At 38.5% G+C, this 22,248-nt stretch overlaps 1 protein-coding gene across 1 annotated transcript; it reads right to left on the reverse strand.

Annotated features, from left to right (window-relative positions):
- Positions 1 to 1,146: 1,146 nt before the first annotated feature.
- On the reverse strand, positions 1,147 to 21,958 carry nipsnap1 (nipsnap homolog 1 (C. elegans)). The gene is made up of 10 exons (XM_047380351.1): positions 21,865 to 21,958; positions 18,349 to 18,476; positions 17,722 to 17,767; positions 15,618 to 15,712; positions 15,175 to 15,245; positions 14,921 to 15,061; positions 3,865 to 3,896; positions 3,652 to 3,746; positions 2,198 to 2,281; positions 1,147 to 1,759 (listed from the first exon to the last, which is right to left on the reverse strand). The coding sequence occupies exons 1-10, from the start codon at positions 21,942 to 21,944 to the stop codon at positions 1,695 to 1,697; spliced, it is 837 nt and encodes a 278-aa protein (XP_047236307.1). The 5' UTR covers positions 21,945 to 21,958; the 3' UTR covers positions 1,147 to 1,694.
- Between the last annotated feature and the right edge of the window lie 290 nt (positions 21,959 to 22,248).

Here is a 22,248-nt window from a genome sequence, read left to right on the forward strand (position 1 = left end):
AGTCCACTCAGCCAGTTTTGCAACTGTTTCCATTACTAGCTTTTCCTGCTCGATACTGGCTTTCTTGGTACCTGCTCATCAGCAGGTCCCACAGGGCTGAGCAGGGCCAAACTGTGACGTGGACAGACTGCTGTTCACTGATTGGCCATGAGTTTGGCCAGTCGCATGTCAGCAGCATGAGAAAATGTTTGCTGAGGTAGCGCAGGGAATGACAAGACACAATTTTAGGGCACACCTCAGTGCCGGGCAAATCTCAAAAAACGCAAAGGTGACTACAAAAATATTAAGGTCAGAGCGGATCAAACCAACAGTCGTTGCGGTGGTTCGAAATCACCATTGGAGGACATGGTGTGCAACAGTGAGTGTTTATTTAACTTTGCATGTTTCTACTTATACTTATCTCATCATTCGTAGGATCACACCGAACCATAAGACAGTAATGGTTAATAGGGCACAGAGCACAGTTGACAGCTGGAGGCGGGCCTTCAAGCCATGGAAACGCAACAGCTTTTGTGCATAGCAGAGTGAGATTGAGTGGAGTGGTGTCGTGTAGTGCTGGAACCGTGAACTGAAAAGAGGCAACATCAGTGGTGAACTTAACTAACAGTATTTTTTATTTTATTTTATTTAAACAGTAAATCTAAGCTTTTGCCTTGTTGACTAAAACCTGCTGACATTTATTTAGCAAAGTGACTCACACTCTATATGTTGACAAAGACACCGGCATTTAATAAATGTAATTTATATATAGCCAATTCACAGTGAAAAACATCTAATGGTTCAATACAGAATAAAACAAATATGTTTTCAATGACATCTAAAAATCAGGTCTAGTTTAATAAAATGTTTTTCAAAAGCAAATAAATTTCTTAGAGACAAGTTGAGAATTTCTGAAATTGCTACACCCTACATTGGTGTCCACATAAACTAATTATGTTTCATTCATAATAGCATCAGTCTCGTGTATAAACCTTTACAAAACTGATTATTTAAGAAAATGAAAGGTGGAGTGATAATTTATTTTCCAATATTGCCTTTTCTCAAAGTTAAACTTCAAGAATCTTGAGATTTAAAAAAAAAAATAATGTTCAACAATTGTATTTTACCTATGTACATTAAGGATTACTGAAATAACAATATCAGCTGTCAGTGTATCAGTATCAACATTTATTGTGAAAATAATTACATCTTCATCATAGAAACTACTAGTTTACTCATAGTAGAGTTTGCAGAAACCTCCGCATATCTCAATGATCCAAACAGCCAGATACATTGTTAATGAGTACAAACATTGATATATACTTTTCTTTTATGAACCAGCATTTTATACTATAAAATACGCCAGGAAACTTATCTTTGACTTTGGAAAAAACAGAGAAACAACTTCAAAATATTCCCTAAAAAGCACACATATTGTGTTGAAGTCTTCTCAGTCAAAATCCAAGTATTTCTTTAAAGCATCAGGCATTTTAAAGCATGTTTTCCCACAAATATTTGACTAGTTGTGTGAAAATATGGGTATTTTAAAATACCCAAAATGCACTCTCTCTACTTTTGGACTGACTGGAGTGCAAATAGAAAGTAAGACACTGATATAACACAGATCATTTAGCAGATTTAACAAACACAGGCGACTCAGCCCTCAGGGTGGATGACATTGTTGATGAGTTTTAGTTGATGACTTGCTTGTGGTTTCACTGTAAAGGTGAACTCTTGGTTGGAATCATCAATCTAGACTCCATGCTCCTCACCAAAGGCACTGAAGACAGATAAAGATTCATGTTATGACACAGGCTTTTATTAAATTTATGAAGTGATGAATCTATATCAGCCTTTTGTCATCTCAGAAATTTTCTGACACTATTAATCACATTTCCGGACCGTAATGATTATGCAACTTGCACAAGCTTGAATTTATTGTTAATTTTCAAAGGTTCAAAATGAACTTCATAGCAAACAAAAGGTTTCTGCTGCAATATTTAATTTAGGTAATTTAATTACTATATACTATGTACTATACTATAATTACAGAAGAAAATGAGAAACTAACAGACTAACAAAAAAATGCATGCATGACTGGATAGATTTTTAGACTCCAGATTAAGAACTTGATGTCGATTCAAATCGAGTAAGAAACTTAATGAACTGTTTTAACTAACACAAAAAATTTTCAAATAAAAGTAAACTCATGAAATACCTGTATAATACACGTTTGTATCCCAGCCCTCTTTCTGCCAGGCAGAGTTTCTTGTCTCGTCTCGTGACTGAAGGCTTTCATAGGCTAAAAATATATATATTTGTGTAAATGAGCACCAACCAGAGAGAAACAAAGATAACAATTGTCTCTTTTATTCACCTGCAGTACCATTATCTGTTCTTCCATTTATTATGATTGTTTTAATGATCATATATTCCCAAAACCTTGTGCAATGTTTGGATCTACTTTTAAGCATGTAGGGCTTCTCACAAAACAATCAAAAGCATTTTCATGGCAGTAGATATTCAGTTCAGCACAGTAGTCATTAAAACTTTTTTTCTACAGCCTAAAACTGTTTACATGGGGCAAAAAGTTTACGACGAACTTCCAATCACACTTTCGATTTTTTTAGAGAACCCGAAAGAAAATGAGATTATATCAAAAAGTAGCATCTATCAAATATGTACCAAAAAATGGTTGGTTTGCCCACACTTGCAACAGAGGTATGGTTTCTGCTATTTTCATGAGGTATAAACAAGAAACCCAAAGAAATCCTTTAGAAAAAGATTGGCATTATTACTCAAAAGATTGGGCTGATGAAACAAGAGTCCAACTATGCAATAATAAGGAAATTGATCATATACCATATTCCAAGCTTGTTGGCATTTTTTTTTTATTTTAAGGTCCAACAAGTATATCTGCAGTCAAAGCCACCCTGAGGTATAAGTTAACTTTGCCTCTGATCAGGGGCCCTCTAAGAGCACATACATTTAAAGGGACAACTTTACAAATGCACTTGTATACACATTAGGGAAACTTTAATAATAGTTGTACCAACAAAACCATATTTTAATGCTCATTCAGTCATTTCTACTGCTTATGTCTGAGCTTGGCTCACAATTTAAACAGTGTCACTGTTTGTAAATTGATGAAGGTTGCTCATGAATAAAATATTAAACGTCACCTATCTCCCCCAGCTGTCTGAAGTCTGCGATAGGTTAGATGGGCTTAGCTCAGATCTGCAGATAAGACCTTTAAGTTACATCTGGCCTGTTAAATGTTCCAGACTGGCCTGTGGTGGTAAATACAAGATCAAACATGCAATGAGTGTTCATTTTGCAATCTAAATACTTTGCTTTTTCCCACTGCCGTTTGGGTGGAGTCTCACTGCAGTAGATGCCCATAGCTGAACCAAACGGTGTCCTGCACACCAATGATCACAGAAGGTGTTGATGTAAAAATATTCCAATTGGTTTTATTATATTGTGCAGCTCTTGAGTACTCCTGAGCATTTATTCACTGAAGTCAAAGGTATAGTGGAGTCAAACTGTTTTGTGGAGAACAAACAGTTGTTCTCGAGGATTACAGCTTGAATTAATGCTTTTTTCATAAGATTTAATTTCTCTTCCAAAAACTCTGAAACATATTCGGATATACACCAAGCATTCACTCACCCCACAAGTGATGAACAACATACAGGTCACCAATTTGGGAGAAGAACCCACCCACTGCCTCGTTGTTTTCCTGTCTGTGTTTGATTGCCCTTGCCCTGTAATGGGAGAGGTTACTCACAGGAATGAAATGCCTACAGGGACACATCTCATGCTTGCTCAAACAGAAGTTCAGGAAACTGATGTCATGCTCCAGGCAAGTGAAGCTTGTCTTACCAGCGGTTGCCCCATTCAATCATGGTTCCTGGCTGAAAGACACAAGAGGAAACACTGACAGCTTTAAATTAAAAAATGCATCGAATCCAGTGTAATAACTATATCTTGCTAATTATATTTTAATTATGGATTTTATATTTTAGACTCATCAGGAAAATGTGTTTTTATCATGAGTCTGCATGCAAGAACAAGTGAAGCACTGGCTGCACACAGATTATATCTGTATGTACTCTTTCCCATGAATAAAGCTCCCTAATTTAGGGAGTCAGCTATGATAATATAGAAATTATGCAGCACAGGGAGACTCAGAAAAGGTAAAGCATGTCTGAAGTGAAAATACTGTTATTGTTCCAGACAGCAATACATATCCTGGCATTTTTGTACCTGATAACTAACAATCACTGAAGTAGTGATTCTATAAACTTACTAAGGTTGATACCAGTTAGCTCAAGCAGTAAGCTTTAAAAAAATGTAACCAACAAGGTTCTCAGCCATTACAAGTCTGTTAACTAGTGGCTGGATTACCAGTGAGAAATAATAGTAACGGCAGAGGAAGGTGGAAGTAGCAGTTGAGTTATTCAGGCGCACACCATCAAACCTAACAGCATCAAGTCTCTTAACAAGACACAATTGCAGCCTTAAATAGGCACAGCTGATAAAAGGACTAAACCATTCTCTACACAACTTCCAACTCAAACATACATTTTATCAAATATATACATATTCCCCCTTACTTTTTATAAATATTTTATACTGTTTTAAACCTACACACCCAAACACCATAAAACCTCACAAATACTAAGTGCACAAATCCCCCATATTTTCCATGGTCTTTCCTGGAACCTATAAATGGTGTCTGGACCCCCAGGGAAGTATTTGTCCAAACACCCTGGAGAGGGCATAGAAAAGACAGGTGAGTCACTTCCTTAGCACAACACTTCTCCTTCACTGACCCTATTAAACAGACTTTACACAAACACTTGCTCAAGTTTCACAACAGTAGACCTTATTTGCTCTGACCAACAATTCTCCTTTCACAGACACCCACGCCACTTCTTAATGAGGGACAGCTGTGCACAGCCTGGAACAAAAGGCTACATGCTCATCACTAAAATACTCAATAAATATTAAATAAAAAGTTAAACTTGTGTGCAAATGATTATGTGCAAATCCATGCCTAAAGTGCACTGCTAAATAAAGTGTTAAAGTGCTAGATAAAGTGCTTTTAATAAAGTGCAAAGGTGCTCTTAAAGTGCTATGAACTACTTAAATAGGGATAGTCTACGTAATGAAGACCTCTTCATTACATTTCCTCCCCCTTCTCTTAAGAGCACAGAACCTCAGTCCTCCCTTCTGGATAAGTAGTCAGCAACCACATTGAACTTCCCTGGTTTATACTGAACCGTAAAATCAAATGGCTGCAAAGACGGGTACCATCCAGCGATGCGGGCATTGGCATCCCTCATGCGTCTTAACCACTAAAGGGCAGTGTCTAGAATGAAGTGACGTCCCAGAAGATGATACCCGAGGGCCACGATAGCCCACTTTATGGCCAAGCACTCTTTCTCCAATGTTGAGTACTAGAGGCTGACATTTTTTCGGGAGTCCCACGGGTCACGGGATTCCCACGGGAATCCCATGGGACGGGAGACAGCATCAGTAAAGATCACGTGATTGGGACGGTACAGGATAAAACATAAACGGGAGCAGACGGGAGCGGGAGCTAACCAATAGGAGGGAAAATAAACTAGGATCAATTGTCTTTGGAAATGTAAAACTGGGACTTTGTTATAAACTTTAAGAAAAAAAAAACTTGGATAGACGCCGCCATTGTGTAGTTTTTTTCCAAGAAGCCTATACTATAATGCGAGTCAAACGAACTACACGACCCACAAGCCAACAGTGCTTCTGATCGATGTTTTCCACCTGCGTTCAGGATGGAGGGAGCAAACGCAGGTGGAGAACTGGACGTGGTAAAATTGGATTTGCAATGTAAAATCAGAAGCAAGGACTTATCTATTAAACTCATAGAGCTGACAGGAAAGTCGCAAATATTACCGAACTTCAGGAGAGTTGAATGTAGCGGTTTTAACACGCAGTCTGCTGCTTGTAAAACGTGTTTAGTCGTAATCAAGTTCACTAGTGATTAAGGGACACTTGTAAAGCAGATTCTGGATTGAATCAGCCCTGCTTCTCTTCATTCGTCAAACCAAAAGTACCATCACCTGTCAAGTCTCTTCTGACCAACAAAACTCCTGCATGTGCAGCCAAGATTTAAGAGCCTTTGTCACAGTAGAGGGGAAAGGTACGGAGCCCGCGAGGGGACATGTGGGAATTTTTCTTTTTTTTGCGTCCCCACGCAATACTTTTGCGTTCGGCATTTTGGAGCAACAGCACAGATGACAAACTGCTCATAAAACAAACACTGATATGTGATTGATATGGTTTATTTGTCATATGCAGGTTAACACGCAGTAAACAATGCGATGAAATGCTTAGGTTTTTGTTTTTATTGTGATTTGAACGGTTCGTTCAAATCACAATAAAAACAAAAACACAGCGTACAAAAAAAAAGTACACATCATGCGTCAGTAATAAGCAAACAAAGTGTCACAGTTGTGGTTTCGTGCAGTATTATTGTTCAGTAGTTTGACAGCTTGTGGATAAAAACTGTCTTTTAATCTGATTTGAAGATAATTTTATTTAAGGCTGATTTCAAAATAAAACTCAGTAAATCTCAAAACGGGTGTAGTGTTTGTTTCATCTTTGCAGTTATCTGGTTTGGAAACTATCCCACAAAGTATTGCGAAATAACGCAAAGACTATTGTGTGGGGACGCAAAAAAGAAAAAAAATCCCCCCTTGTCCCCTCGCGGGCTCCGTATAGAAAGGCTTCATCAAGGGAAGATATTAAATAAACATGTTGTGAAATAGAAAACAATTGAATGTACCATTAAATGTACAATTTATTTAATACATCATTAAATATTAAGTGTACCACTAATTACGTCATGTCGTCTTTAAAATTATACTTAATTATTCAGTGGCACATTTAATTGCATAATAGTCCATTTCATGATATAATGGTACATTTATTGTTTCTAATGATGTATTAAATAAATAAATGGTACCTTGAATTTAATGGCACATTTAATGTTACATTTCTTTCATGTTACATTTACTTCACTTATGGGACATTCACAACATTTATTTATTTAATGATGATTTTATTGTATTAATTTTGTCCAGTTTGACCCTCCATTCTTGATGCCTGTATAGGAGGTCATGTCAGAATTTGAATCAGGTGAGCTGGAGCAGACACATATCTAAAACTTGCAGGGAAGGGGTCCCTGAGGACCAGGGCTGTGAACCATTGGGGTACAGTTTCTAAATTATGAACGTAATGCCTTTTTGGCCTTTTGTTCAACAAGTACAGTTCTCTTACTAGGTGCATTTTTCTTTCGTTCCAGCAACTTGAAACATAAAAGTGATGTCATTGTTCAAAGGAAACGATCACTTAATAAATAAGTAAAATACAACTAGGTACATTTTGTTTATTCAACTAAGATAGACATGGTCTGCTTCCTTGTTTGATCTTTTATTATTTCTTCATTATTATTCTTTTTACTTTAACTGGCCTTTACTACAACTAAAAACAGGGACCTAACTGGTCCTTCAAAGAAAGAAATTGCCAAAAGACTAAATGAAGAAAACAAAAATGGGAGTGGCACAGGAGTGGGAGTCGTTCTGAATGGGAGCGGGATGGGAGTGGGAGTCAATTTACCAGGAGTGGGACGGGACAGGATTTTTTTTGTTATGCTGGCCTGGGATTGGGATGGGACAAGACATTTTTCTGTGGGAGCGGAATGGGACAGGAGATAAAATCCACTCCCGTGTCACCCTCTATTGAGTACCTCTTCTCCCTGTCGAGCAGCTTCCGACTCAAAAACACCACAGGCCTCCTTTCACCTTCCACCTTTTATTGAAGGACAGCTCCAAGCCCCACTCCTGAAGCATCTGTTTGCAAGATGAATGGCTTGCTGAAGTCTGGGCTGTGTAGAACTGGATGAGTACATACCGCTGCCTTGAGGTCTTTGAATGCTCTATCACATTCTTCTGTCCATTGCACTTTGTTGGGGGCCGAACCCTTTGTTAGGTCAGTCAGTACAGCTGATTGATCCGCAAAAGAAGATACAAATTTTCTGTACCAGCCCACCAAACCAAGAAATCCTCTTACCTTCTTCTTTGTGGTTGGAACTGGGAAGGCCTGAATTGCCTCCATCTTTCCAACTTGAGGTTTTATCTTCCCAAAGCCAATGACAAAGCCCAAATACTCCACTTCCCTCTGGGCTACAGTACACTTCTTGGGGTTAATAGTCATCCCAGCCACTCTGATGCGGTGTAGCACCTCCTGCAGGTGAATCACGTGCTCCTCCCAGGACTGGCTATGCACTACAACATCATCCAGATATGCTGCAGAAAATGCTGACACATCTCTCAGTACATGATCCATTAAACGTTGAAATGTTGCTGGTGCACCCTGAAGCCCAAATGGCATGACTTTAAATTGGTACATACCAAAAGGAGTTTTGCCAGTATCCTTTACACAGGTCCAGCGTTGTAATGTAGCTTGCTGAACCGACTTTCTCCAATAGGTCGTCAACCCTGGGCATCGGGTACGGATCAAAGTTGGACATAGCATTTAAATATCTGAAATCAATGCAGAATCTGAGGGAGCCATCTTTCTTTGGTACCAGCACAACTGGGCTGCACCACTCACTACTTGACTCCTCAATTATTCGTAAATTCAATATCAGCTTTATTTCTTTTTCCAGCACAGGCACCAAGCATTCTGGTATTCGATAGCTCTTTTGACGGCTAGGTGAATCTTCTTGTGTTGAACCAGTGATGTGAATCCTGAAATTTCTCGAAAAAGCTGAGGATCCAAAAGAGGATTTATGTTGCTCTGCTCAACAGGGGACAAATGAGAAAGGTCAACTGAAGCACCCTCTGATGTGCTAGTTGGAAAGAATTTCTCATTCACCTCCTCATCCTTAACTGCACGCACAAATAACTCCTGGTGCACAAGCTCCTGTCGACTGTGAAACTCTTTCAACAGGTTGACATGAAATGTCTGATATTTCTTAGTTCTTTCTGGCATGTGCAGTTCATAAACTTTACTCACTTGTTTGGTGATCTCATATGGTCCATGCCATTTTGTCAGCAGCTTGTTATCGCTGGTAGGAAGTAGTAACAGTACCTTCTGGCCTGGATGGAAGACCCGATCTCTGGCCTTCTGATCATACCAGGTCTTTTGATGTTGTTGAGCTGCCTTCATGTTGTCCTGTGCAAATGATGCCATTTCCTGCAGTCTATCCCTCATGTTGATGACATATGCTGCAATGTTTTCACCCTCTTGTTTGGGGTCTTCCCAGCAGCCCTTCAGCAGATCCAGTGGGCCCCTCACTTGGCGCCCATACAATAGTTCAAAGGGTGAGAAGCCTGTGGAAACCTGCGGAACCTCCCGGTAAGCAAATAGCAGGTAAGGCAGCCATTGGTCCCAGTCAGCCCCTGTGTCGGAGACAAACTTGCGCAGCATATTTTTGAGAGTCTGGTTATATCTTTCCACTAGCCCATCCGTTTGGGGGTGATAAGGGGTGGTCTTAAATCCCTTAATCCCTAATAACTTGTACACATGCTTCAATAATTTGGACAAAATGTTTGTCCCACAATCTGTAAGAATTTCTCTTGGTATTCCTACCCTAGAGAAAAGCTGCAGGAGACAGTTAACAACATGGCGGGCTTTAATGGATCTAAGTGGAAAGGCCTCCGGGTACTGTGTAGCGTAATCACATATTACAAATATGTAACGATAACCTGTAAAGCTCCTTTCTAATGGACCCAAAATGTCCATGCCTAGCCTTTCAAAAGGCGTCTCAATGATTGGCATTGGTTGTAGCTGAGCTCGGGCTACTCCTTTGCCTGAAGTCAACTGACACTTTTCACAGGAACTACAAAACTTAGAAATCTGAGTATACATTCCTGGCCAAACAAAACAGCTGCTGATCCTACTCAGTGTCTTGTGAAAAGCCATATGACCTGCCCATATATTGAATGCCCCAGCTCCATCACTTTGTGCCTGAACTGTTGTGGGAGGGCTAAAGCTTCACACTTTCCTTTTTTCTGGTATAAGATGCCTCCTTTAATCATGTAAACTGCTTCTACCAGAAAGTTTACCTGCCCCTGATGAGTTCCCTCGACCCCTGTCACCTTTTCAAATCAGGGTTTTAGAGTAGGATCATCCCTCTGAAGCGCCCCTAAATCTGAGGGAATGTCAAACTCAAATAGGTTATTTAGCTTAGACAACGGTGCTGTCCCCTTATCATCCGACCCTTTGAACTTATCTCTTCTTTTCTGGGCTCTAGACGTCTTAGTCTTTCCCACCTCTGCTTCCAGAGACCCCAAAGAAGGGCAGCTCTTCCAGTCCTGTTTTTGCACTTTGTGCTCTTGTGACAACATGACAGGGTTTCAATGATTCTGCTGGTATTGCTTTATGCTTAACTAAGCTCTGGGTGTCTCTGTCAGTGAACACTTGGTCTGACTGATGTATAAGGTCAAATAGAGTGGGGATATCATTCCCAAGTATAACTGAATATGGCAAAGAGGGGACTACCGCTACCTGCAACAGGTACGTCTGACCTCCTACTGTCAAATAAACCTCAGCTGTAGGGTAAACATGTTCATCTCCATGCACACAACTTATTTTAGCCCCCACCCCACTTAGCTTTTCTTCTGAGATTAAGCTAGCGTGCACTAGAGACTGGAAGCACCCAGAGTCAAGCAAAGCTTCCTCTTTTTGCCCATTAACTAGAACAGGAACAATGTAAACTTTCTTTTCTACCATCTCTGTGGCTGGTCTTGGAACTGCACACAAAAGAGATGGCTCTGATTTCAGGGCAGGGCAAAAGTGTTGTGTATGGCCAAAGTTATTACAATTATAGCATCTTATATCTTGGACTGATGACTTGGGAAATTACTTTTTAACATGGTGAGGTCTTTGGGAGAGAAGCTGCCGTGAACTAGAAACATTTCTGGCCTGGACTTGACCAGACTCCTGTTCACCCCCAGCAGACTTACTTGGTTGGGCATAGTGGGTCTCCCGGCCAAAATAGGTGCTCTTGCTCCCCTTCATGGCTGATGTGAAAACCTCTGCCAGGCCAGCTGCTTCTTTCGCCATTTTCGGGTCACGCTCACGTATCCAGATCTCCAACTCTTGATTAACCATTCTCAGAAACTGCTCCAGAATGATCTCCTCAGACATTTCTTGTACAGTAGATCTTTCAGGTTTAACCCATCTTGAAAACAAGTCTTTCAATCTTACATAAAGTTCACGTGGCGTCTCACCTGGTTCATCCCTCAGGGATCTGAAGCGGCGTCGATAAGTGTCAGCCGTAATCTCATACTTTGCCAGAATTACTTCTTTCACTTTGTCATAGTTCTCCGAATCTACTATATCCAAAAGAACAAAAGCTGTGCGAGCTTTCCCTGTTAACAGGGGGACGAGACGAACTGCCCACTCTTCTCTGGACCAGCGACACACCTGGGCCATCCTCTCAAATGTGGTCAAGAAATGCTCAATGTCATCATCCACAGATAAGTGAAGACATTTTGGTTCAATTATAGACCTGGTACCATGGGCCACCTGGATGTCACCACCATCTGATTCATTTCCATGTACTTCAGATGTTGTGGGGAGAGGTGGTGCTTCAGAATAGTCCGGTTTATCAATTACAGCATTTACTTGAACTGAATTTGTTGAAATTGATGCTGCATGCTTTTCCACCTTTGTTCCTGGCGAGATAAATCTGTCTCCATCTTCTGGTCTCTGGCTGCCTGAGACTGCAAAAGAGATTTAACCAACTCTGCCAGTTCCTCCAACCTGTCCTCAGGGTTGGCTGTTGTCTGGGCCTCTAGACCAGATGAAGCTCCAACTCCTTCAGGCTCATCCTCTTGGCCTGGCTTTTTCCCACCTCTAGTCATCATCTTGTCACTGTAGCTTGAGCATCCCACTCCTGACACCACTTGTTAACTAGAGGCCTTGTGGCTGGATTACCAGTGAGAAATAATAGTAACGGCAGAGGAAGGTGGAAGTAGCAGTTGATTTATTCAGGCGCACACCATCAAGCCTAACAGCATCAAGCCTCTTAACAAGACACAATTGCAGCCTTAAATAGGCACAGCTGATTAAAGGACTAAACCATTCTCTACACAACTTCCAGGTACAGTTTCTAAATTATGAAGGTAATGCCTTTTTGGCCTTTTGTTCAACAAGTACAGTTCTCTTACTAGGTGCATTTTTCTTTCGTTCCAGCAACTTGAAACATAAAAGTAATGTCATTGTTCAAAGGAAACAGTCACTTAATAAATAAGTAAAATACAACTATGTACATTTTGTTTATTCAGCTAAGATAAGCATGGTCTGTTTCCTTGTTTGATATTTTATTATTTCTTCATTATTATTCTTTTTACTTTAACTGGCCTTTACTACAGCTAAAAACAGGGACCTAAATGGTCCTTCAAAGAAACAAATTGTCAAAAGACTAAATGAAGAAAACAAAAATGGGAGTGGCACAGGAGTGGGAGTCGTTCTGAATGGGAGCGGGATGGGAGTGGGAGTCAATTTACCAGGAGTGGGACGGGACAGGATTTTTTTTGTTATGCTGGCCTGGGATTGGGATGGGACAAGACATTTTTCTGTGGGAGCGGGATGGGACAGGAGAGAAAATCCACTCCCGTGTCACCCTCTAGTCTGGACCCCCAGGGAAGTATTTGTCCAAACAAACACCCTGGAGAGGACACCGAAAAGACAGGTGAGTCACTTCCTTAGCACAACACTTCTCCTTCACTGACACTTTTAAACAGACTTTACACAAACACTTGCTCAAGTTTCACAACAGTAGACCTTATTTGCTCTGACCAACAATTCTCCTTTCACAGACACCCACGCCACTTCTTAATGAGGGGCAGCTGTGCAGAGCCTGGAACAAAGGTCTACATGCTCATCACTAAAATACTCAATAAACATTAAATAAAAAGTTAAACCTGTGTGCAAATGATTATGTGCAAATCTATGCCTAAAGTGCACTGCTAAATAAAGTGTTAAAGTGCTAGATAAAGTGCTTTTAATAAAGTGCAAAGGTGCTCTTAAAGTGCTATGAACTACTTAAATAGGGATAGTCCACGTAATGAAGACCTCTTCATTACAAAGTCATTTGTATCCATTTCTATGTGAATAGTATAAATGCAAATTGTAAACTTATGATCATATTTACAGTCACTGGAAAAAGTTTCCATGTGTCAAACTAACCACTCCCAGTGAGTCAATCACTTGAAAAACCACCTTTAAGTTCAAGTAGTTGTTTCACATAAGACATTATCAGTCTCTCACATTGTTGAGGATTTTTGGTGCACTCTCCTTTGCAATATTTTCAGTTCATTGAGGTTCGCAAACTTTTATTTCTGCACAGACCGTTTAAGGTTCCACTACATTACTGCAGTTACGTTTTGACTGTGGGGGTCACTGTGACTTGATTATTTTTTTCTTTTGCAGCCATTCTGTTGTAGATTTGCTGCAGTTTGGATGAACCATTGGCCTATTGATGACCCATTTGGACCAAGCTTTAGCTCTTAATGGGCTCACATAGAATACTTTGGAACAATTCATGGTCCACTTTGAATTTTTCTTAGCCTATTTCACAATAGACAGTTTGACCGAAATGATTAGAGAAAACATAGCTATTAACAAGGGCTGAAATCCATTTGGACAAAGTTCTGGTTTTGCACACATTTATCCAACAACTAACATGCATGGGTCCAACAGCAAAATACAGTCATACTGAATAAATTAGAAGAAATATTAAACAATTCATTTGTTTCAGTAACTCAACTCACTAAGTGAAACATATTATATAGATCAATTACACACAGACAGATGCTTTCAAGCATTTAATTCTGTTAATTATGATTTTCCGCTTACAGCAAATAAAAAGATTAGAATATTACATATATTAAATCATCATTTTTAATGCAGAAATGTGAGCTTAATGGAAAGTATATTTAATACTTGCTTTAATTCTTTTAATCTGACAAACAAGCCTAATAGGAACACATGTTCTAATTTATTAAACATGACTGCACAGCCGATGTTCACACGCCTGTGTTTTCTCTGTTAATTTAAGTTAAAATGTCTGTCCAGAAACCCACTAAACAAACAAGATGTCCAGGTCCTGTGGCAGCGGAAAAAGCCCAAGCCATCACTTATCCTCCACCATGCGTAACAACTGATGTTTGTGATGTTTTGACGTGGTTACTTTCACATAACATAGCTTTGTAAAGGTTAAAAATCTCTACTTCTGTTTCTTTTGTCCAAATATTTTTTTCCAGAGGGCTTGTGGTTCATTCAGATGCGGCTTTGCAAACCTAAGTGGCACAACCCTCCTTTTTGTAGCAAGACGACATATTTGGTTTCCTTATGAGCAAGATACACTGGTTCCATCTTTTTCTAATTCTACAGTTATGAACTTTAACATTTATTATGCTAACTGAGGCCTGTAGAGTCTGAAAGGCAGCTTTAAGTTGTTTTTTTTCGGGGGTAAACTGCTGAAAACTACACTCCTGAAAACATTTACAACCTTCTTGAGTATTTTCCACTAGTAAATCTCTCTTACAGTTCAGTGATGGACTTCAAAATGTTTACCATTCCCAAATTGACAAACAGCGACAATTGCTTCTCTAATGTCATTGCTGAATCTTTCCTCCTTAGCATTGTCTTGTCTGGCATCTGCATTCTCCAAAATAGCAAACTGCTTATACTCTTCTTTCAAAGAAGTCGTCATAACTGCTGCCAATGCATGAAGTGCATCTGAATTGCAACACCTGGTTACTGCTATCCTTCTGAAATGCAATGGAAAATTAACATTATATGAATTTTTTAACTGGGTAAGCAGCCAACACCAAAGGGATTGGTTGCTTAAAGGACCAAAACCAGCACACATTACCTTAAGTTTGTAGGTGCGCAGTTCATAGAGGTTTGGTCCTTTTCTTGGTGAAGGTTCATTCCAAAAGCTAAACTCCAGAAGAAGCTGATTTCGCCTTGAAATCAACATTTTCGCCCTCTCTTTCCGAAAGCCCAAGTACTCCTAAAACGGTATGTTATTCTTGTTAATTGAAAAACACAAATGCATGAAGATATAAGCACACAAACAGGCTGTGGTTCTGTTACAGTTAGAAAATAAAACTGCTTGCATCATACCTTGTTGGCTCGTAATTTCTGCAGGCATTCAGTCAGAGCTGGATAGCCTCCTCTATATCGCCACAGATGCACTGTGCAACAAGAACTGCAGATGTCACTATAGCACTTCACTAAAACACACTCCACCCACACAGCTGAGGCTTACATATCATATTTCCAGCTCTCATTTTTTCTAAATTCTCCTAATGTACACCATAAACTGTAAATGATCATTTGTAGAAGGAAAGACAATGTGGTGATTCATCAGGGGAAGTATCCAAGCTTCTGCAGGCTTCTGTAATGCTCTGCCAAACAGATTACGGTCATAGTAAAGCCACTTCAAGTACGTGTTGATGCATCGCAACACAAACATGAAAGTCCTCCTGCAGGATCTACGATTAATCAAAGTTATCAGTCTTAGCAGGTTTCTATCAGTTTCCATTTAGGCTTTCACTTCAGCTTACCAGCTTGATCTTGCTCTCCATACCAGGTATTCCAGCTTCCGACAACCTCACATGGGAACTCCTGATCCTGATGGAGTCTGTTTTGCACTTCAGCCCTAGCATCAGCATAAAAAATATAAAAACACATATTATGTGAAATGACCAAATAGAGGTCTCAAAGGGAAGACAAGGAATGAAAGCAAATGTCCACTTACTCAAATATGTTCTTATCAAATTAATCTCATAATCTTACTGTGTGAAACAATCCAATTATAACGGAACATAGTCATCCAGGAGGGAAGACTCTAAATTGTCCCTTGGCTCAAATCAAATCAACATTTTTCTCTCCACAAGTTGAGAAAAAAGTGTTTTTTAAAATGTTTTTAGCACCATAGTTAAACTTTGTGTTCGATGAAAAAATTTCACAAGACATCAGCGTAAGTGTCAACACCAAACAAATTAGGGGTAATTGGGTATCACACATTTTTACGGCTGTCTGTTGCTAGCTATCAGTCCTTCACATCTGGGTTTTGCTTATTACCTAAGCAACAAAAAAGGGCTAGAATAAAAACAGGTTGAAGGTTTACGGTCCACTTCTTCAAAAAGAAAGCAGAATCTACAGGCTGAGCTTAAAATAATATTTCCCAGAAGTACATTGTGTTGGAAAAGTATTCGCAAACCTTTAACTTGTTTTCCATTTTGCAGTTTTACAACTAGTAGCTTCTCATGACAACTATAAAGTGAAAGGGATTCATTTTTTACAAATTAAAATATTAGTGTATTCTGCCCTTTAATCTGGTACCTCTAAATGAAATGTACTACAACCAAATTGCTTCAGTAGTTACCTAATTGTATAATTTAATATCAGTCAAAATACAACTGTTTTGTGAAGGCATTAGAGATTTGTTAAAGAATGTTAGTGAACAAACAGCATCATGAATACCAAATAACACACCAGACAAGCCAGGGATTAAACTGTGAAGATGTTTAAAGCAGGGTTACATTATAGAGCAAGATTTTAAACGCACTGTGTACTGTTCAGTCCAGCATCTGAAAATGAAAAGCATTAATTGGAAAAGCAGTCGGCATGCTCTTCTTTTAGAGACAAGGAAAAAGAGGAAGAGTTGACGGAAGTTGTCAGAGTTCATGGGAGGGTGCATTGAGCTAAATACATGGCGATCCTGGTTGCAAGATATTGCAAAACTCCCAGCAGTTTAGAGAATGACTCTAAACACCCAGCCAAAGTTATAACTGTATCAATCAAAGCATATTCATATGCCAGCATGGCCCAGCCAGAATACTAAACTAAATCCAAGAGAGAAACTGTGGCCAAAACTCAAATTCAGTCTCCATCCAGTATGACTAAGTTTAGGCTTTTCTAAAAAAAAAAAACTTGCAGCTAAAATTGCAGTAAAACCTGGTTCACATGGTGCAAATATTTTTGCCACGCACTGCCACGGACACCAAATGTGACACCAAATTGATGGTGCTGATGGAGAGAATGTCCTGACCTTTTTAGGGATGCAATATTTGCACCCGGTGTTGCTGCTCAGAAGCATAATGCATCACCACGCCATAGTTTGGTAATTCTTCATCCAGGTTATTTTCTTTCTAACGTTTACAAGCAGTTCTCCAATAAAGTTTGTTACTATGGACCTCATGCAAAAAAAAAAAAAATCAAAAATCAATTCATACTTTGCTATCTTCTTACTGTATTCTTCTGTGTTGTGGGCATCCATAATTTCAATTTTCTATGTACAAAGCAGCAGTTTAGAGGAGTCCAAGATTTGCTCATTGTTGAGGCCAAGGTTTGTTTAGTCAGGCTATTTATAGAGCTCTAAAATTTGCATCATCTGGCCTTTCCCAACACCAAACCCTGTTTATAGTGAATAAGTCTCTGACACTTCAGTAAACATTATACAGGAGTGCAAATCTGTGGCCATCTTCAACTGTTGCATTCCTTCTGCAGTAAAACTGACAACACAATTTTACTTAAAATGTTGAACAAAAAAAAGTAACAAAACAGCAAAAATAATTCCCTGTAAAACATAAAATATAAAACAGAAAACACAAGAAGGAAAGTTAAGTTAATAAAAGGAATTTTCAGACCAGGGAACACACTCACTCCAGGTTGTTGTATGCGTCCAGGCACTCAGGTTTCACGTCATGAACTTAACAAAAGGAGAAAAGAAGACGAAAGAGAGAGACATAGTTATCAATATCTAGTGTTTTCTTTTAAAATACACAATCAAATTCTCCAACAAAGTAATTTCACACCTCAATTCAGCAAAGACTTTATATTCAAAGCTGATTCACTTGCACGAGGTTATAGGCTATGGCTGATAGAATGTTCCAATTGAAATCTCTGCACAGCATGATGTATGCTGCATAAAAGATCAAAGTCTGGGGAAAATGGTAATTTCTTCTCAGGAGACAGACGCAGTTATGATCCGAGACTCTAAAGAAAAGACTATTTTTTCAGATGTCACAAAAAGGTATAAAATTGATACATCATGTTATTAACCGGGCTGCCGCCTGCTTCTTGTGCATGTGTAAAGAAATTTCTGTTTGGATTGAGGTCCCTATGGTATAGCATGGACTAAATTTAACAAACATCATTTATGTAGCTCTTTTGTGCAGATATGCAGCTAAATAGACAAAAACAGGAATCCTTTTTTGTATCTTTCACATGTCTTTAAACCTCTGTAACCCCAAACTCCCTTTGTGTGTTAGTAAAATACAGTGTACCTACACTGGATTTTATACAGGTTGCTGGTCTCTTTCTTTGACAGCAGGTTGGAGTGAGCATCTTTCCTCGCATCCACCTTGTGCACAAATAAGGAGCGGAACCAACCCTTGTCGCTGCTTTCTGAAAACCTCCTACACAGAAACGAGATGAAAGAAGCAAACAAAAGCGCAAAGAAAAACCATTACCAGAGAAAATTTCTAATAAAAAAAGGACAACTTTAAAAGGATTGTGGGGAATGTACATGGGCTAAAAGATAGTCCTGCTGTTATCATTTGATATGAAAAATATGCATACTGTATCAGGGAGTGGGTTGAGAACAGCATGAAACTTGTATTTACCCACTGTGGAGTAGATATGTGGGAAAACTCATTGGCTCAAATCAGATTCTGATCACTAGTAACAGCAACTAACAAAAGCATTCAGTAATACTTCTAGACAAAAATATTTTAGATAAAAAAATTCTAATACCCCCTTCACACTATTGCAAATCTTCCTTGTATTTCTATATCTAAAATGTTCCTAACTGAGTTAAGTTACTCCAAATTCCCTTACTTGTAGTACAAAAATCTCAGATTGTTGAAAAGTAACTAAATCCTCAGTGGTAGGAGCTAACAGTTAGGATAGCTAGGATGTACACAGTCTGTTTTAGCTGACTTCAGCAATTAACTTTGTTGCTGTTTTGTTTGGCTGAACAATGTCATGTCTATCCGAACTTTGAGCCTGCCAGTTGGATGAATCTAACAGATCAGCTGCGACTCGTCAGTCTTCTCTAGCTGTAACAAGAACTTGAGTAAACTTTTAGATGTTGTTTTTTTAATGCCAGTTTGCAACAGCACAGAAGAAGGCAAATTTCTGTCATCCGGGTCTGGTAGTTGTTTATTATCCCTGCAGACTCACAATCAGCTGATGAGGCAGATTGATAAAGTGTATGTCTGACTAGCTGGTCCACCACCATTTATCCACTTTTTTTCTTTCTACAAGCATAAAAAACTATTAGCAATAACAGTTTCACGGAATCTCAGTAAAAACAAAAACCCAAACTAATTTTTAAATGGTTCAACTAAGCCGGAATGTACCAGAGTTCTCAAAAATTGCTCCACAACTTAAAGATGTCACATTTATTGCATATATGCGCCACTTCCACCTCCTTTGCATAAATACAACTCAAATGTCTCTGCAAAATCTGATGCGCTTTTTCTGCACTGATGAACATTCACTCACCTCGACATGCCAAATACTTGGTTGAGTGGAATGTTGAGAAGAGTGCATGGCTGATATGGCAGCAGACTTGACTCTGTCCTCTCAGTTATCTAACTACTAATTATTTGACCACTTGAGGGCACTAATAGACTGTGTAGACTTTAGCTCTGTAGCCCTCAGACGTTTTATAACAAGTACCATTTTCAGTAAATACAAAGTTTTCCAAGAACCACTGTTATATCAGCCCAATAAAATACCGCACTACTGAATTTGGACTTTGTCAGTTCATTCTATATAGTAATTAAAACAAACAAAAAAATAATGGACAAAAATGTATATCCATTGATGCTTCACGTTTAATTTAAGGATATGGTTTGATTGTCATTCCAGTTATACTATTTATACTTAGTTGGAATTGCAACATTCTAGTGAAATCTGAGTTTCAAATGCAAATTCCAATGTTTATTTCAATCCAACATTAAAATTCAATATGGCTGCTGGATGTTTTAAAATGTAGTGACGTACAGTTATGAACCATTTATATTCACTTCCGGATAGTTTGTATTTCCTTTAAATTAGTTGTCAGCTCTAATTTTGTACAAAATCTGTTATACTGAATGTGTTGCTAAAGTTTTTAAATGTACAAATTGCAGAGAAATTTTTATAGACTTGTATTGCCTGAACACAGGAATTAATAAACCCCTCTGGTTTTCCAAACAGGATCTGGGACATGGTTAAGTTGGCTGGGAAGTATTGTTAATCAGACTTCTGATTTCACAGGTAAATCCCCATATATGGGGCACCAGTTTTTTTTTTTTCTTTACTCTTGAAATATTCTACACCACAATTTTCTTTAGAGTAATTCTGATTGATGTAAAGATCAATGTGCACCAGCTACTTTTATTCATTCATTTTTTTCGACCTTTAGCCATATCTTGAGATTCAGCTTGCAGTGATAAACTTGCCTTATATATTTGATGACATAAATGTTTAGATCACCATTAAATGCAGCCAAAGTGCCACCATGAGAACTGTGGCTGTAGAGCATAAAACATTTAGCCAAAGATGGTATGGTACAGAAAAAGAATACCAAAAGATATGATGTCAAAAAACATTTTTAATTGTTGTGACAGGGCTTTATGTTTCAGAAATGCATTTAATTTCTTTATGTTTAGATCAATTTAAAACGTTTGTTTTTAATATCTCAACATACGTAGCAAGCTAAGAAACAGAGTTACAGCAGCACAAAAAAAATAATATGGGCCACTGTAAAAACCATGGTCTGAAAGCCATATTGAAATCCTCATGTTTAGATAATCTAGAGATGTCATTTGGTGTTCTTTAAAGAACAAACAAAAATAACAAAACTTATACATAATTAAAAGTTGGTTAAAACTAAAAAGCAAAATTTGAAAATTTCAGTGGATCTTTGGCAGCTGGATTACAAAATCATCACATGCACTGTTAAACAGAGCTGGTACATATAGCTTAACTTCCAATTAAGGGACATTTGTTGCTTTTTATAAGCTCATAATATCTAAAGCCTTTCAAAGTTGTTTCAATTAACCTTAATTTCTGGCTAAACCAAAAGAATTTGAAATGTCACACAGGCAGAGTGAGTGAAATATCCCCCACACATATGAATTAAGGAGAGTTGGTGCTATTTTGTGCTTTTTGAATGCCATCTGTTATTTCACAAACAGTTTTTAAGGCTTTCTAAAATCCTCAAACTTTTAAGGTCAATGAAACTCCTCATGTAATAACATTGTGGGCTGGTGGCTTTAATTAGGAGCTGCAATTAACCAGAAAATCCTCCAAGTAGTATTTCAAAAAAGCATAAGTTGTGTTTGAATAAGACTAAAATCAGCCAGAGCGGAAGTCAATGCAGATGGAGGCCCTAAATCTTGTGTGTATACAGCGTGGATTTACAGTACAAGGTTCAGAGGTCTAGCAAATGATTAAAGGTTTGCAAATGGGCCTTTAGATAACATTCAAGCCTTATTTTTAACATTACAAATACATATTAACATTTAAAATAGATGTTTATAGTCAAATAAAAAATTAAATATGTAGATTTACACATTTAACAATGTGCTATTACAAACAGCAGTAAAGATTAACATTTTGGTGATTTTTCAAGATCTTAACTTTAAACAAAGAAAACAAATCTGATAATTCATAATTTGAAATGTTGGCCGATGCTTTTTGAAATTTATTAAGGTGGTTTCCAACTTTTTACAAGTTTGGAGTTTTGTTGACACACCTCCTGACATATTGTTTCCCATACGGTTTCAAAGGAAAAAGATACAATAAACTTACCTGGAGGCTTGGTGCAAGTATACAGGACACCTGTTCAGAATGTGTCCAGTAGTCTGCAAAGATCTATAGCCTGTCGCCATGTTCCTCTGAACAGTGAAACAGTTATATGACGCTCAAACATTCCCTGGTGGTTAATGTTTAACTCCTCCTCCATGATGTGACTTGACAGTTTATCAAATGGGCTAAAACCTGTGGTAATTTTTTTTTCTCTCCAGACTTAATAATCCTGCATGACCCTGTGAGGCAATGGTCCAATGTGCAAACTCGACCAGCTGATTGTGTCTGTCAGAGGTGCAGGTTGAGGCAAACAGTAGGCTTACATGTAGATTGTTTATAGGGCGACATCTTGACATCTGAGCTCCCCTTTGCTATCACTTTTAAAAA

The sequence above is a fragment of the Girardinichthys multiradiatus genome, chromosome 12, assembly GCF_021462225.1.
Source record: "Girardinichthys multiradiatus isolate DD_20200921_A chromosome 12, DD_fGirMul_XY1, whole genome shotgun sequence".
Lineage (NCBI taxonomy): Eukaryota > Metazoa > Chordata > Actinopteri > Cyprinodontiformes > Goodeidae > Girardinichthys > Girardinichthys multiradiatus.